This window comes from Physeter macrocephalus, chromosome 15 (assembly GCF_002837175.3).
Source record: "Physeter macrocephalus isolate SW-GA chromosome 15, ASM283717v5, whole genome shotgun sequence".
Lineage (NCBI taxonomy): Eukaryota > Metazoa > Chordata > Mammalia > Artiodactyla > Physeteridae > Physeter > Physeter macrocephalus.
In genome coordinates, this window is record NC_041228.1 from 34303763 (window position 1) to 34319800 (window position 16038).

Consider the following 16038-nt stretch of genomic DNA (forward strand, 5'->3'; position numbering starts at 1 on the left):
AAAAAAAAAAAAAAAAAAAAAAAAAAAGAAAATGCTATTGTCTAGAACAGTGCTTTTCAAAGTATAATTTGCAGTTGCTCCAGTCTCCAATGAGATGGAGCTTGCAACCAAATGTAAGTTGGCTGTGTCACCAACTTCACTGTTTAATTTAGCAAGACTTTGTTTTTTGGTAATAAGGTTTTCTGTATTAACATCCTGGTGTAAGCTCTGCCTCCTTGAGGATCAGCACTTTGGGGTTAGGATTCTTACCTAATTTTCAGGATTACAATTAGCATATTAAAAAATGTGAAAACTACAAAAGGTTGAAATTGGGGGTTCATGTAAGGTAGGGGCAGAAGATCGTCAGTCTTGTGGATGGATATAGTAATTGAGGGAGAAGGAGTTACTAACAAAATCCTGTGTTTTACCTAGGCTGTAGCTGTATCTTACTGGGGTTCTGTAAACTGCCACCATAAAAGCTGACTGAGGTCTGGAAAAAAGCTGAATGAGCTCTGGAAAGAATTGAGGATGAAAAGATGGGGAGAGTACCTCAGCCTTTCATCATTAGTTTCACCATTTGACTTTCTATAGTCCTATAATAAAAAGAAATTGTCAGATGTGAATGAGGAAACCTGGGAAGTCATGACGTTTCAGAAATAACTTTTCTGCTTACTCTTTAGGAAACCATACCCTGGTTTATGCTTAAGGTTTTAAGAATAATAATAGCTGGGTGGCTATAATGCCTTTAATGCCACAAACTAAGAATAGAGAAGATATTCACATATGTAAGAAATCTATTATTTATGGTGGAACTAACATAGCCCCACTTGCTACATATTATTTCACAGCTTTGGCATAACAAGGGGATAAATTCATTAAACAAGTACTGAGTGAACATTTATTACCTACCAGGTTCATTCTACAGAATCACCCCCAACCCTCAAAACCATACGGAGAGTGACAGAAAGGCACTTACACAGATGATAAGGAAGATGATCTACAGTTGTCATGTTCTTATTATGTTTGTCTCATGTCCTCACATTGACTTTAACATTTAAAGTAGCTGCATTTACATTCATCTAAACAAAGTGTATTTCATATTTTTTTCCAGGTTTAATGCAGAGATTAAGGAACAGAGGAGAGAGGGATCGGGAAAGAGAGAGAGAAAGGGAGATGAGGAGGAGTAGTGGCTTGCGAGCAGGTTCTCGGAGAGATCGGGATAGGTGAGATAATTTTGTGTCTTTTATTGAGTACCATCTTTTTGGATGAATTGGAGGTAGGCCTGTAAATAAGAGTCTCAATTATGGACTTTTAGAAAATGAAAGTTTTAATAATTGGATATATGTATTGTAACTTAAAAAGTCTAACCAACTGTTATTAAAATATTCTGCTTTAAAAACCCAGAGGCAGTTGAAATTATATTGGCTTTTTATTGATCCCGCTCAAGTTCCTAATTTTTTGAAATTTTTATTAACTTCATATCATGCTTTCCTAAATTTGTTTTAAAATTTTAATTGTGGCAATTGTGTTTATTTAAACCTCTAATTTTTCATGTGTTAGGATGGGTAGCATTTTACTTTTGACTAAAATTTCCAGTAAATATGGGTGGGCTCTTGATTTCTGGTATTTTAAGGTCCTGTTCCCTTAGAATCAAATTAACCTGTGCATCGCAGATTTATAGATTTTCAAGTGACAAAATCTAGACCATCTTTATTTCCCCACCATCATTCTTTAGGCATTCTTCCACCCTAGTACCATAACTGGAGCTAACTGTATGCTCTGGTTTTCCAACTTTGTTACTAGTTGCACTGATAATTGCATTTTGCAGACAAGGGAAATGAAGTCATAATAGCTTTGTTCATCTTTCAGGGATTTTAGAAGACAGCTTTCCATCGACACTAGGCCCTTCAGACCAGCCTCTGAAGGAAATCCTAGTGATGATCCTGATCCTCTGCCAGCACATCGTCAGGCGCTCGGAGAGAGACTTTATCCCCGTGTACAAGCAATGCAACCAGTATGTATGGTGTACTTAGCTACCTCTTAACTGGCTGTGCCGTTTTTGGTTTTCAGTTAAGGCTGGTATTTTAAAAAGTTGCCAGCTACTGGAAAGCCATGTGGTTGAGGACTGCGATAAAAAGGAAGCTTAGGGAGGGAAAGAAGCAGGACTTACTGGAGAGTAATTGTATATAGCTTGATGTTGTTTTTACTACCTATGCCAGGTTGGCATTCTACCTAGTAATTTCCTTGTGTGCTAAGGAATTATCTGTTCATTGTATTTATTTGTACCCTTATTTGTACAAATTATTGTTACTTTGCAGCTAGAACACATTGCAAATAGTGTACTTCACTCTTTTCTATATGTACATGTTATAGCAAAAGAATAGTAAAACAGAGTCAACCAATTATATTTCAGTGAATCCTTAGCCTTAAATATAGGCATCTTTTTCTTTCTCCTTCTCCCTCCTTCACTTCTTACCTCCCTCTTTTTTGCTACACTAAATGAAAAAAATGTTTCCAGGTCTCGAGGAAGGGAAAAAAATGAAAATTGAGTATTTTTATGTTTACTCATGGGTATCAAAAACCTTTAAAAAAGGCTTGTCAACCAATATTAAACTAGCTTTAATAAGACTGCTAGTGTGGACTGTTTAATTCCCTACCATGGTTTTCTGTAATTAAGCTTCCAATTTAATAAAATCCGTTACTGGTTCAGAATTTTTTTTTTTCCTATTTGTTATCCAAGTTTCTTACATTTTCATCTTCTTTTTTTTTTTTTCTGATAAAAGATTGCTGATTTAGACAAGAGGTTTCAGAGAGTAGAAGCATGTAACATTTGTTTGTCATTTACAGGCATTTGCAAGTAAAATCACTGGCATGCTGCTGGAATTATCCCCAGCTCAGCTGCTTCTTCTTCTAGCAAGTGAAGATTCTCTGAGAGCAAGAGTGGATGAAGCCATGGAACTCATTATTGCACATGGACGGTAATGTATACAATTGGGAAGACATTTTAGTTTAAACATCAGCTACTTTATTTTTAGGATGTGGCTATCACCATATCTTAAAATTTATACTAAACAGTACAAGACTTTAAATGGCTTTTTAAGAGATGGCTTAAAATCCATGAGTGAGACAGCTGACTTTCACATGTATTTAGAAGGGCAGAATTTTAGCAGTCACTTTAGGTTCTGAAGATTTTTTATGAACCTTATTTAGAAACTAACTTAAAAAGAAGTACATCTCATTCTCCACGTGAATACCCTTAATGGCAGAGGCCAAATACCTCAAGGAATTGGGTGTAATCCCTGAGTCCTTGCAATAAACATGAAATTTCTTTTAGACCTCCTGATTTATCTTAAAAATCATGCAAGTTTTTGCTTTTTATTGTATAGTATATTTGTTTTAATATAAAACTTAAAAATATCTAACAGTTAAATTACTTATCCTTCCTTTCCCCAGGTGACAGGTAAAAGTGACAGGAAGATATGCCATACTTAATTAATCTGTGCCCTACTGGGGCTACTCTGTATCCAGTTTAAGGCTTTGAAGTGTTATTTTAGATGAAAATGTCTTTATTTTTCTCCTAGTCATGATATTGAATGAGGAACTTAGATTAGATATAGTCCTAGAGATGGATAAGTGGGTAGGCTAAGCCCTGAAACTAAATAGCCACTTACCTATTCCAGCTATTTACCTGTCTCAGAGCCTTTGAATGGTCCAAGCCAAAGACTATTGCTAGAAGTTTATTTTCTTTGCTGTTACTATTTTTCTTCTCTTGACTTTCATGTACTATGTCTTTATTCCTCTTCCCTGTTTCTGGAAGTATCAACACACTGATATAGCTTAGCCCATTACAGAAGAAGTTGCAAATAATGTGTGTTTTTGATAAAAAAGATATTTGTAAATATATGTAAGGGTTGCTAATTTAGAAGTGTTTTCTATTGAATGCAAGAATATATAATATTGACTGCTTTCACCTGGCTTTATGGCTCGAACAGTGGATTGATTAGTATTCTAGAATAATTAAATACCCTAGAGCATTTGATTCCTATCGTGGTTGCTTTCTGAACATTTTTCTGTTGTTTTACAATGCTTCCCCTGAGCTCGTTTCAGTACCCCTATGAAGACTGCATTTATTTTGTCTTAAATCAGGTAGCCTTTAGTTCATTGTCTTGGATCATACATGTAGCATCCTGTGTTTTTGTGTATATTATTGACATTTCTGTTCCTAGAACTGCATTAAGACTGCTAAGTGTCCTAGATATTTATTTACTTCAAAACTTAAATGTATTTATATATTCTTATAAATTTAAATGCATATAGTTTTCTCTACACTAAATTCTAGAATTTCAGTGATCTGAAATGTGAAAGGTTGTTTGTTTGTTTTTAGGGAAAATGGAGCTGATAGTATCCTGGATCTTGGGTTATTAGACTCCTCAGAAAAGGTACAGGTAAGGGACATTTTGTACGTGTGCTAATAATAAGCACTTGGAATTTAAATTACAGAAGGGAGAGGAAAGCATATTTACAAAGAAACTATGTTTTTGTAAGTAAAATGCTTGAATACAGTAGAGGAAAAAGCAAAGATAAGTATAAAGGTGTCATATACAGAATCCAGTAATAAGACTGGTTGAGGTAGGGTTCAGTGTAACCCCACTCACTGGCTGCCTCCACTTGAGCACAGGCTGAATTAAGCTTAAATTAGAGATATCATTAAATAATATCAGAGAAGGAGAGCAGTCCTATGGGTTCCTAGGTCTCCTTCCTCAAGTAAGCAGCAGAGATCCAGAGAAAATGTGACGTATGGTATAGCAGTAAGAAGGCTTTTTTAAAGTGCATGATGTATTTCAATTTGTAAGCTACCTGAGAATTTCAGTGCCAGCCAAGATATAATCTTACCTCTTTCACTGACTACAACTAAAGACTCTGGACAAAATACAAAAAGGAACTGCTTGAGGATTCTGAAAAGTAAACAACAGCACACCGATTGGAGGGAAGTCAAAATTTGAAAAACTGTTATTTTGAAGCTTTGTTTCAGGCAGGAGAGTAAAACTGGTCGCCATTACTCCTTCTTAACTGGAAGGTAGTACATGCTTTAAGAAATAAACTATAGTATAAACCACTGTCCAAGTCCCAGACTTAAGAAATAAACTATAGTATAAACCACTGTCCAAGTCCCAGACTATCCCATATGGTGCATATGCGGGGCAGACCCAATAGTATAATTAAAAGGCTTTGAAAAGTTAATTGGTAATGGAACCACTGCACACACGAGATGACAGTTCCAAGCTGAACATAACCAGGTTATTGCCTACCAAAGCCAAAAAACATCAACATTCTCCATATCATTTTAACAAGACCCAGAGTTTTACAACTTAGTATTCAAAATGTCCAGGATACACTCCAGAATTACTCAACATTCAAAGAACCAACAGAGACTCACTAATTCTCCTGGGAAAAGAACCAATAGATGCTAGCCTTTAGATGACCCACTTGTTGGAATTATCAAAGACATTATCTCATGTTCTGTGAGGTAAAGATAAATAAACACAAGTGAATGGAAAGGTAGAGGTTCACAACAGAGAAGTAGAAACTAGAGAACCAAGGGAACATTTTAGAAAGTACAATGTATGAAAGAAAAAATTTACTGAATAGGTCAATAGCAGAACAAAGATGACAGAGGAAAATTCATCAGTCAGTTTGAAGATAGATAGAAATTATCCCTTCTGAAGAATAGAAGGAGAAAAGATGTCAAACAAACAACAGTTTTCAGAGACCTGTTGGACCATATCAGACATGCATGTCATTGGAGTACCCAGAAGAGAACGAGATTGTTACAGGAAAATATTTGAAGAAATAATAGCTGAAAACTTCCCAAATTTGATGCAAGACATAGATTTATAGATTCAAGGAGGTCAGTGAACCCTAAAAAGGATAAACTGAAAGAAAACTGTGTCTAGATACATAATCAAGCTGCTGTAAAACTAATAAGGAAGCAAAGAATAGTGCCTTACATATAGATAAACAGTGATTTGAAAGGCAGTGGATTTCTTATCAGAAACTGTGAATGCCAGAAGACAACAGAGAGCATCATCCTTAAAGTGCTTTTAGAATTGTCAATCCAGAATTCTATATCCAAGGAAAATATATTTAAGGAATCAAGGTGAAAGAAGCTACCAGAGTTCCATTAAATAATTTTACTTAAATGGATAGAGAAGTTAACAGGCACAAGCTTCGTGTATCACAATTCTGAAAGAATGAATTAAAGTTTATTTACATTTAAATATGAATGTGGCTTTACCTATCGAACTTTACATTTAAGTGATTTAGAGAACCAGTTCATATGTTTTGCTGTTAAAAATCAATCTTGGGTAATGTCAAAAATATTACTGTTGGGGCTTCTCTGGTGGTGCAGTGGTTGGGAGCCCGCCTGCTGATGCAGGGGATACGGGTTCGTGCCCGGGTCCGGGGGGATCCCGCGTGCCACAGAGCGGCTGGGCCCATGGGCCATGGCCGCTGGGCCTGCGCGTCTGGAGCCTGTGCTCCGCAATGGGAGAGGCCACAGCAGTGAGAGGCCCTCATAACGCAAAAAAAAAAAAAAAAAAATATTACTGTTAGTTTTTTTGGAGAGGGTATCTGGATTATTATTATTGTTAATTTAAAAGAGAGTTATAATGGCATTTTTTAATAAAAAATAATCCTTGTAGACACATATACTAAAATGTAAACAAACAAATAAAATCAATCTTGGGGCTTAATCTCTGATACTCTATTATTAGGAAAACCGAAAGCGTCATGGTTCTAGTCGAAGTGTAGTAGATATGGATTTAGATGACACAGATGATGGTGATGACAATGCCCCTTTGTTTTACCAACCTGGAAAAAGAGGATTTTATACTCCAAGGCCTGGCAAAAACACAGAAGCAAGGTTGAATTGTTTTAGAAACATTGGCAGGTAAAATAATCTTGTATTTGAATTTTTAAAAAATCAGTTTATGAGACTTTCTAAAATATATTGGCTTGTAAAATGTGTATACGCTCTACTATAAAAAATTTCTCAACATATTTTATGTATATTACGTATGTGTGGGGTGTTATGTGTTCTAGAGTTATTTTTGAATTTAAATACTATTTGCTTTTTATTTTTAGGATTCTTGGACTGTGTCTATTACAGAATGAACTATGTCCTATCACACTGAATAGACATGTGATTAAAGTGTTGCTTGGTAGGAAAGTAAGTGATTTTAATGAACCTAACTGCTTTTACATTGCAAAAACTTTGTTTTATAAAATAATTATATATATAGCATTAAATTAGTATTAAATTTTAAAGCATTATAGCCATTATAAATCATTTTCAAACATTAATGACATGGGGAAAATCTGAATACATGGAGGAGAGAGCATAGAAGAATGGGTGACACACAGGTGGGTTTGGCGGGTTTGGCGGGTTTGACAGACCTGGATCCTGTTGCAGACAAATCCCTTGACATTTATGGCCTATTTCCCCATTTATAAAATGGTAAAGAAAACAGTATAGTGCCTGGCACATAGTAAGTGCTCAGTAAGTTCTAACAGTTAGTGACAATAGAAGTAGTATTGTATTGAAAAGAGCATTCCCAGTTTCAAAAATATACATAAGGTGTAGGTGGGTAGAGGGGACAAAAGGATGTAAGGAAATATAGCATAGTATGCTTGATAATTATCACTGGGTGACAGAATTAGCTTATTTTCTTGATGTGTTTTGATAGTTTGACAGCTGGTACATTCCTTTACGACGGGGTTGGGGGAGAGAAACGACATCCTTTAAATTAATGCATAATACTAATTATAATCGCAAAACAAAATATGTTACAGTCTTTTCTAGTGATGCACAACACACATCTGATATGATTAGCATTGTTAAAGCTGTGGTCTGTTAATAACTTTCTTTACTCAAACCCATTGGTGAATATTATTTTCTATTATTACAGCATATCATACTATGATACATATTTTTTCCTCTTCTTTTTTTTTTTAAACTCTGACTCTATTGACTTCTTAAAGTGTTCCAGCTAAAATGTTCTTGTGCAGAGAAAGAAGAACTGGACTTAAAGCTCAGCAACATAGAAATGTTGAGCCTTTAACAAGGTTTATGGAAAAGATTATGGAATCAAATAGACTCAAGTTTAACCCACTGATGTGACCTTCAGCAAGTTACTGGATTCCTCTGAGCATCAGATTTATCATCTGGAATTAATAATCTGTATTTTATGATTATTGTCAAGGCTAAACAGGATGTGTATTTAGCTTGGGACCAGTTGCTCGGCATAATCACTTTGCAATAATTAGTGCTGGTTTCTACAAATAAATTACTTAAAAAAAAAACTAATACTCCTGGTTTTAAATTTTTTTTTAATGCATATTTTCCATGCTTTGAAAATTAAATGTATTTATCAGAGCCAAAGTCGTATTAAAATTTTACCTCTTTAGATCAGTTATATTTAGTGGAAGATAAACTGATAAAGAATAATCTTCAAATTAGATAAAATTCTTTATCATAGATTTCAACTTACTAATGAATTCAGTTAAGATGTTTCTTTCATAATTGATTTTCATATGATTACTTTCTTAGGTCAATTGGCATGATTTTGCTTTTTTTGACCCTGTGATGTATGAGAGTTTGCGGCAACTAATACTTGCTTCTCAGAGTTCAGATGCTGATGCTGTTTTCTCAGCGATGGATTTGGCATTTGCAATTGACCTGTGTAAAGAAGAGGGTGGAGGACAGGTAAAGCAAATGTGTGGTTTTCTGATTCTGGCAGGAGAATTGGTTAGTCTGTTGTGCTTGACATCTAGAAAAACAATTTAGATAAATAGGGACCAAGAAAGACAGACACACACACAGAGAAGACACAGTAGGAGATGGAGAGAAAGAGATGAATGGATGGAGAATTAGTGAGACACACTGAGAGGTCGAAGAGTTTATAGTTACTTAGGCCTAGAATGTTTGCATCCCTTAGATACTTGTCAGATACAGAATTGTCTTTAGATTTTAAATTTTTAGGAAATTGTTTTATGAACTGTTAACTTATTACTGCTTTGACAAAATTGCTTTTAAATGGCACTGCTAAATTTTTCACAGGTGGAACTTATTCCTAATGGTGTAAATATACCAGTCACTCCTCAGAATGTGTATGAGTATGTACGGAAGTATGCTGAACACAGAATGTTGGTAGTTGCGGAACAGCCATTACATGTAAGTGTTTTCTGGAAAATGTTTCTTGATCTGATGAGGCTATTTGTGTCTTCTGTGTTTTAAACTAGCTCATAGTGTATTCAGCTTGCTTATAAAAGGTCAAAAATTTTAAACCAAAATGAATTTACATACAATGTAAATTACACATGAATCCAGACCTTTCTTTTGGGTAGAACTACTTGGAAAAACCATGTAATCATCAGAAAGTAGATTTGGTAAGGATGCTTTGTGGGACTGAAATGACTACTGTTTTGGGGGTACTGCAACCACCCCATACCTCTAGTGACTCACTAGAAGGACTCCTAGGACTTGGAAGCAGTTGTACTCATCGGTATGGTTTATTATAGCAAAAGGACTCTCACAATGGGAAAAAAGTACATCAGACAGAGTCTGGAGGAATCCAGATACAGGCTCCAAAGTCCTCTCTCTTGGGGCATGAGTTGTCACAAAGAACATACGTCTTCCTCCAGCAGTGAATTACAACCATGCATGTGCAGTGTTTGTGTTTAGGGAAGCCTGCTTAAGAGTCACAGTGCCCAGGGTTTTTATTGGAGGCCAGTCCTGTAAGCAGTTCAGACCCCCAGAGGAAAAACACGTGTTCATCATAAATCACCTTCTTTGCACAAATAATCTAGGCAAGGTGGTACAGCAGGGTTTATTGTCCCAGGCATTCAAAATAGCCACAACAGTTAGTAATGTAAGGAAAATTCTAAAAACCAAGGACCATTCCTCCAATCAGGCTCTTTTAAAGAGCAACATCAGGCCCGCTCTTTCTCCTATTGAAGAATGTTTATGAAGTGTTTCTGATCCCTGTGCTGGGAATAATTGTGTGGGCTCTGGAATCATACTGTCAGGGTTCAGGTTCAGGGGGCTGCAGCCCCCTCTAGCTGTATGACATTAGCAAACTACTTAAGTATTTTGTGCCTTGGTTCCCTCCTCTGCAAAATGAGGATGGGATTAAATGAGTTAACATATGTAAGGTGCTTAGAACAGTTCTTGACACATGGTAATTTCTCAGTAAGCTAGATTTTGGGTTTGTGTCAGGGATGTTTGTTTTTGTCATTATCACTCTTCCTAGGATGTTGACAGGATAGCACGTTTGACAGATTGAAGCTATTCTTAATGACTAGCCTGTTTGTTATTAACATAATTTAAAAAATTATTTTTGTTAACTCCTGATATGTAACAATACTCCTTCACTTTTGAACCTGTAGCCCTTTTTTCCCTCTGCCACTCTTTTGAATCTGTTAATAAGAAACTCAAAATATAGAACTTAATTTTTTAGTATTATTTAGAATTATTTAGTATTCTTAGGATGCTAAAATTAGATATTGGACTTTAACAATAATAAATGCTATGTAGAAAATAAAGTACTGATAGTAATAGTAATAAACAAAAATTTTTATTTTTGAAATTCTCTAGGCAATGAGGAAAGGTCTACTGGATGTGCTTCCAAAAAATTCATTAGAAGACTTAACAGCAGAAGATTTTAGGCTTTTGGTAAATGGCTGTGGTGAAGTTAATGTGCAAATGCTGATCAGTTTCACCTCTTTCAATGATGAATCAGGTATGAAATTTTTTTAATGTTTATTTAAGGAATAAACTACATAGATAATTTGGTCAGTCAGTTTTCTGAGTTTCTGGTTCTTACATATTTACAGGGGCTTAGGAAATGCTGTATTACTCAGGTGTTTTTACAGATATATTGTAAGATATGTTTGAACTATGATAGCTTAGCATTAGGTCATTCTTAATTCTTTTATTGTTTAATTTTTCTAGGTTTTAACAAATGTATGGTTCACTATGGTACAAGTAAAAATTCCTTCTGAGCAACTGTGTGAAAAGGACTTTTATATACTATTAATAATTAAGAAAAAATAATCCATGTGACTGACAGTTCTATTGGCCTTTCCCTATTCATGTTCCTTTAAATTCTAATTAAAGAATTTGACTACATGATGTTTGCTTTGTAGAACCAGATCCAAAGCATACTTAGAAAGTCATAAGAGCACACAAACACATGGAGAATCTAGAAAGAATAACAAGAGGGTAGTGATAATCCTAGAATAACATTCATCTTTAGTGCTTGATTTGTTGCAACTCTTTTCAAGTCCCATATTCTAGGAATAGACTTTTTAGCTGTGACTACACAATAAAACACTGGAAGCTCCAAGAAATTCCTGAGAGGACTATAACTCTAGTCCAAGATTATTGCATACATGAAGATACCAGTTTTTTCCCCTTTATTTTTCATATTTTGCAAACAGCTTCAGCCAAATTATAGTAAGTTAAATTTGGATAAATTTTCTTGTTTTTCCTTCATGCTTGGCAACGTATAGATTATTGCGTAGTAGTTTTTGTGCCACTTATTAATATAATTTTCAATACTTGTGAGATAAGAACTTGGCTTATTTACAAACCAGAAACCTAGAAGCAGGAAAAAAAATACCTAAAGACACTACAAGTATGATCCTCAGATCAGCAGCATCTGGAAGCTTTTTAGAAATGCAGAATCTCTGGTTCCTCTCCCCTTTCTTCCCCCATACCTACCTAGTGAATGAGAATCTGCATTTTAAAAAGATCTCAATCCAAGTGATTTGTGAACTCATTAAACTTTGAGAAGCACTGGTTTAAGGTCATGAGAAAACTCATGACTTACAGATGGGATTAAAGTCATGTGATTTTTGAGGCTGGTGGTTCATTTTTCTTGTCTTGGTCATCTTGGTCATTAGGATTGATTAATGAACTCAAGAGGTTTCACATTATGCAAGTGGTCCTAACTTCCTCTGTTAGGGTTAGCGCCCCCCTACTTTTATAAGAAGTAATATTCTAAAAATATAACTGATATAGTATATATATATATATTTTAACATCTTTATTGGAGTATAATTGCTTTACAACTGATATAGTATATTTATTGAATTTATATTCATTTGTAGGAGAAAATGCTGAGAAGCTCTTGCAGTTCAAGCGTTGGTTCTGGTCAATTGTAGAGAAGATGAGCATGACAGAACGACAAGATCTTGTAAGTTAAGTTTCACAAGATTTGTAGAAGAAAATGTAAAAACCTTAAATACTGTGTATGACAGCATTTTGTTTTCAATTTGTAATGGTTGGTCATTTTAATTTTGGCTAAGAAAATTATTGAAGGTCAGAAATAAAAGGCAGTTTTGTTTCTCTACTCTAGAACAGAAGTATGAGTAAAACTGTAAGCAGAGTGAAATACATCTTAGCTATTAAAATGCTATCCTTAGTCCCAGAAGATAATACCAGCTTATTGTTGAGACATGTTTTTCCCCCTACAGTGCTTACATATGCTAGCAGCCTCTTTTGTACATCCTTAATCTTTTTGCCTAGCAGCAAACCTTTGCAAAATTTTTGAATAGTATCTTCATTGCTCTGTATACTATGAATAGAGTAGCTTAATTATGAGTACTACACCTCTGATTTTAATCTTATTACTTATTAACTTAGAATCATAAATTAGATGATATAAACTTTGATTATATTGAAAAGTCTGTCCGGTCTGAGGAACCCATGTCCATCCTTGAGTATATCCAAGTCAACCTGTCCATTAACCTTGAAAGGCAGTCTAGACTTTCCTGTAGAAATTTGAGGGACATTCCTTACCCAGAAAATCTCAGAGATCCTTTCTATTCATATTTCTCATAGTTCCCCGTGACATTTCCCCTGTTGAAGCAGCCTTAGTTCTCAATACTCTAAACCAGACCTCTTAGGGAATGTATAAAAATGATCCAATTTCTAGATAGATCCCCCAGTTTCATTTGAGAGGGAGAAATAAGTTACTTGTGCATGAAAGCACAAAACTTGCAGTTTCCAATTTACCTGTAATTCAGGCAGTAACTTATTGATATTTTTTTGTGGGGAAGGGGTCGTGCATTTAGCATTCCTTCATCTTTACGTGGCCCCAAGAGCCTTCCAGTATTTCTCCACTATAGCAAGACAGGTTGTCCAGCAGTCCTAGCTGTCAGCTGGGTTTTGTTTTTGGCTTAGCCATATGGTAGTTTCCTAGGTTGAGTCCATATAATTCCATGTACTTTGACTTTCCCAATCTTGTGGACCAACCCCAAAGTCCCTACTAATGCTAATACCATATCTGTCCCTGTTGGCTTTAGGAGTACCTGATAGCATATTAGGGTTCTTGAGTCAATCTTTGGATTCAGAGCAAAACCAATACATCCTCAGTGCAGTCGGTCAAGTTAAATCTCACTGCATTTCTGCCTTCTACTGGAAGAGAAAGCTGTTAACTATTCAGTCTTTTATGAGAGAGAATCTCCCTCTGTAGGGGCCTCAAAATGTCTTAGCAGAAGCTTTAATTTGTGAGCTTTACTCTTTAAACTCCTGTTATACCAAGGTGTCTCTTACCTCCTCCTCTTCCCTTTTTGGGAGGTTATCCTTCACATATTGTTGAGTTGAGTTTTTCCTTATGTGTCTCAAGGACAGAATATAACAGCGTTTCCTTCCCTTTTTGGGAGGTTATCCTTCACATATTGTTGAGTTGAGTTTTTCCTTATGTGTCTCAAGGACAGAATATAACAGCGTTTCCTAAACTGTTTTCCCTTGAATTATTAGTCCCAGGATTGTGGGGTAAGACTACATAGTTTATTTCCCTCTCGGAGAGTCACAGGTCACTAGTAAAAGTTCTGAGAAGTCCTCTGGTATTTATTTCTCTTCTAACTTCTTGGAGGTCCAGCGATGTAGTCATCTGTCTGGTTAATCACATTTATCCTTGGAGAAACACTTTACATTGTTTGTTTTTTACCTGTAAAACGAGTAGATTGGGCCAGCTTTACCTCTACAGTACCTTTCAGCTCTTTTATAGTTGTTTGAAGATTTTGGAGACCCTGACACAGAGGTTTTTTTTCCTGCCTCCTTCTATAGAATTCTAGATGAGATTTCTCACAAAACTATGCTTCAGGAAATAGTTTAGGTTTCCTAGTCATTCTGGGATAATGAATATATTTGTCTGTTGTACACTATAAATGCAAGATTTTAAAAGCTTTACCTTAAGAGATAGGCACTGTCTTACTGTCAGTGAGGAATGGTATGTATTAATGAAAATATTTCAGGAAAGTATATCTTTGGTTATCATATTTAAAGAAAAAGTAATTTATGCTATATTGCACAAATTAGATGCATTTTAAAACTCAGTGTTGGGACTTCCCTGGCGGTCCAGTGGTTAAGATTTTGCCTTCCAGTGCGCGGGGTGCAGATTCGATCCCTGGTCAGGGAGCTAAGATCTCACATGCCTTGGGGCCAAAAAACCAAAACATAAAGCAAAAGCAATATTGTAACAAATTCAATAAAGACTTTAAAAATGGTCCACATCTTCCCCCCTCAACCAAAAAAAAAAATCTAAAAAAAAAAAACCCCCAAAATGTTAACATGGCTTATTGCATGGATTTTGATGTACAGTAGATGCTGTCGAACACTTAATTACTATTATAAAATTATTATGTATCACAATGGACCACTGAAAATACTGGGTTGTTTTGCTAGTAGATAAAATGCAAAATAACTTTGATAACCTCTGTGAATTTTGAACCTTTTTTGGAGACCTTGTACCTTATTCCCACTAAGAGATACTCTTTGGAATTTAGCAACTGGAAAGGCCCTTAGAGAGCATTTGGTCCAGTAACTTCATGTTACAGATCAGAAACTGAGGCATTGAAACATAGTCACTTTTCTACATATCTGACATTTTTTTCTCTTCTGTCCTTGAAACTTTCCTTTTTAATACAAGAAATAAATTTAAAACCCAGTTCAAAATAATACCCCTTTGTAGGCTTTAACACAAGAATGGGGCTCTATGTATATATTGCCAGAGTTAAGGGTTGAATGTTAATCTTTTAAAAGCCAAACTTGTAATTATTATACTCCTGTGTAGGTTTACTTTTGGACCTCAAGTCCATCATTACCAGCCAGTGAAGAAGGATTTCAGCCTATGCCCTCCATCACAATAAGACCACCAGATGACCAGCATCTTCCTACTGCAAATACTTGCATTTCTCGACTTTACGTCCCACTCTATTCCTCTAAACAGATTCTCAAACAGAAATTGCTACTCGCCATTAAGACCAAGAATTTTGGTTTTGTGTAGAGTATAAAAAGTGTGTACTGCTGTGTAATATTACTAGCTTATTTTGTAGATTTTTTTCCATTTGTCTATAAAAGTTTATGAAAGTTAATGCTGTCACACCCCGTGGTGGTACCTTAAAGAGATTAAATGCAAACATTCCTCGCTGAGTTTGTAGCTTAAAGGCCTGAGGAGCACTAGCAACATTTCACTATAATGGTTTGCTAGTCAACAGCTTCTGGGTCTAACCCCAGCCAAAGATGACAGCAGAACAACATAATTTACACTGTGATTTATCTTTTTGCTGAGGGGAAAAAATGTAAAATGTTCTGAAAATTCACTGCTGCCTTTGTGGAAAGTGTTTCAGCAAAGGTTCTTGTATAGAGGGAATAGGGAATTTCAAAATAAAAAATTAAGTATGTTCTGTGTTTTCATTTTAACTTTTTTTATGGTGTTTAATTTGTGGTTGGCTGCAATTGTGTATCATGTATATGGAACTTGTAAAAAAAAAAAAGTTCTGAACATTCAGATCTTAGAGATGAAATCACTTTTACCTATAAAAACCACTTTTATTGCGGTTTGACTGCATTGAGCTCTAGGATATTAAATGATGATATCACTAATATTTTGCATGTAATTTGTTCATTTGAGTGAGGGCACTTTTTTGTACATATGATGGGGGCCAATGCACAATACTTTATCACAATCAACTTTTTTCCTTTGTATCCCT

The 16038-nt window shown here is 35.4% G+C and overlaps 1 protein-coding gene across 1 annotated transcript in view; it reads left to right on the plus strand.

Annotated features, from left to right (window-relative positions):
- Positions 1–15729, plus strand: part of UBR5 (ubiquitin protein ligase E3 component n-recognin 5) — a 147688-nt gene extending 131959 nt beyond the window's left edge. The window contains exons 49-59 of the mRNA XM_024129916.3: positions 1091–1202; positions 1849–1993; positions 2827–2957; positions 4364–4424; positions 6753–6928; positions 7123–7207; positions 8588–8743; positions 9098–9211; positions 10634–10778; positions 12151–12236; positions 15120–15729. Of these exons, the coding sequence (XP_023985684.1) occupies positions 1091–1202; positions 1849–1993; positions 2827–2957; positions 4364–4424; positions 6753–6928; positions 7123–7207; positions 8588–8743; positions 9098–9211; positions 10634–10778; positions 12151–12236; positions 15120–15332 (1424 nt within the window). The 3' untranslated portion in view covers positions 15333–15729. The remainder of the gene's footprint in view (positions 1–1090; positions 1203–1848; positions 1994–2826; positions 2958–4363; positions 4425–6752; positions 6929–7122; positions 7208–8587; positions 8744–9097; positions 9212–10633; positions 10779–12150; positions 12237–15119) is intronic.
- Positions 15730–16038: the final 309 nt, after the last annotated feature.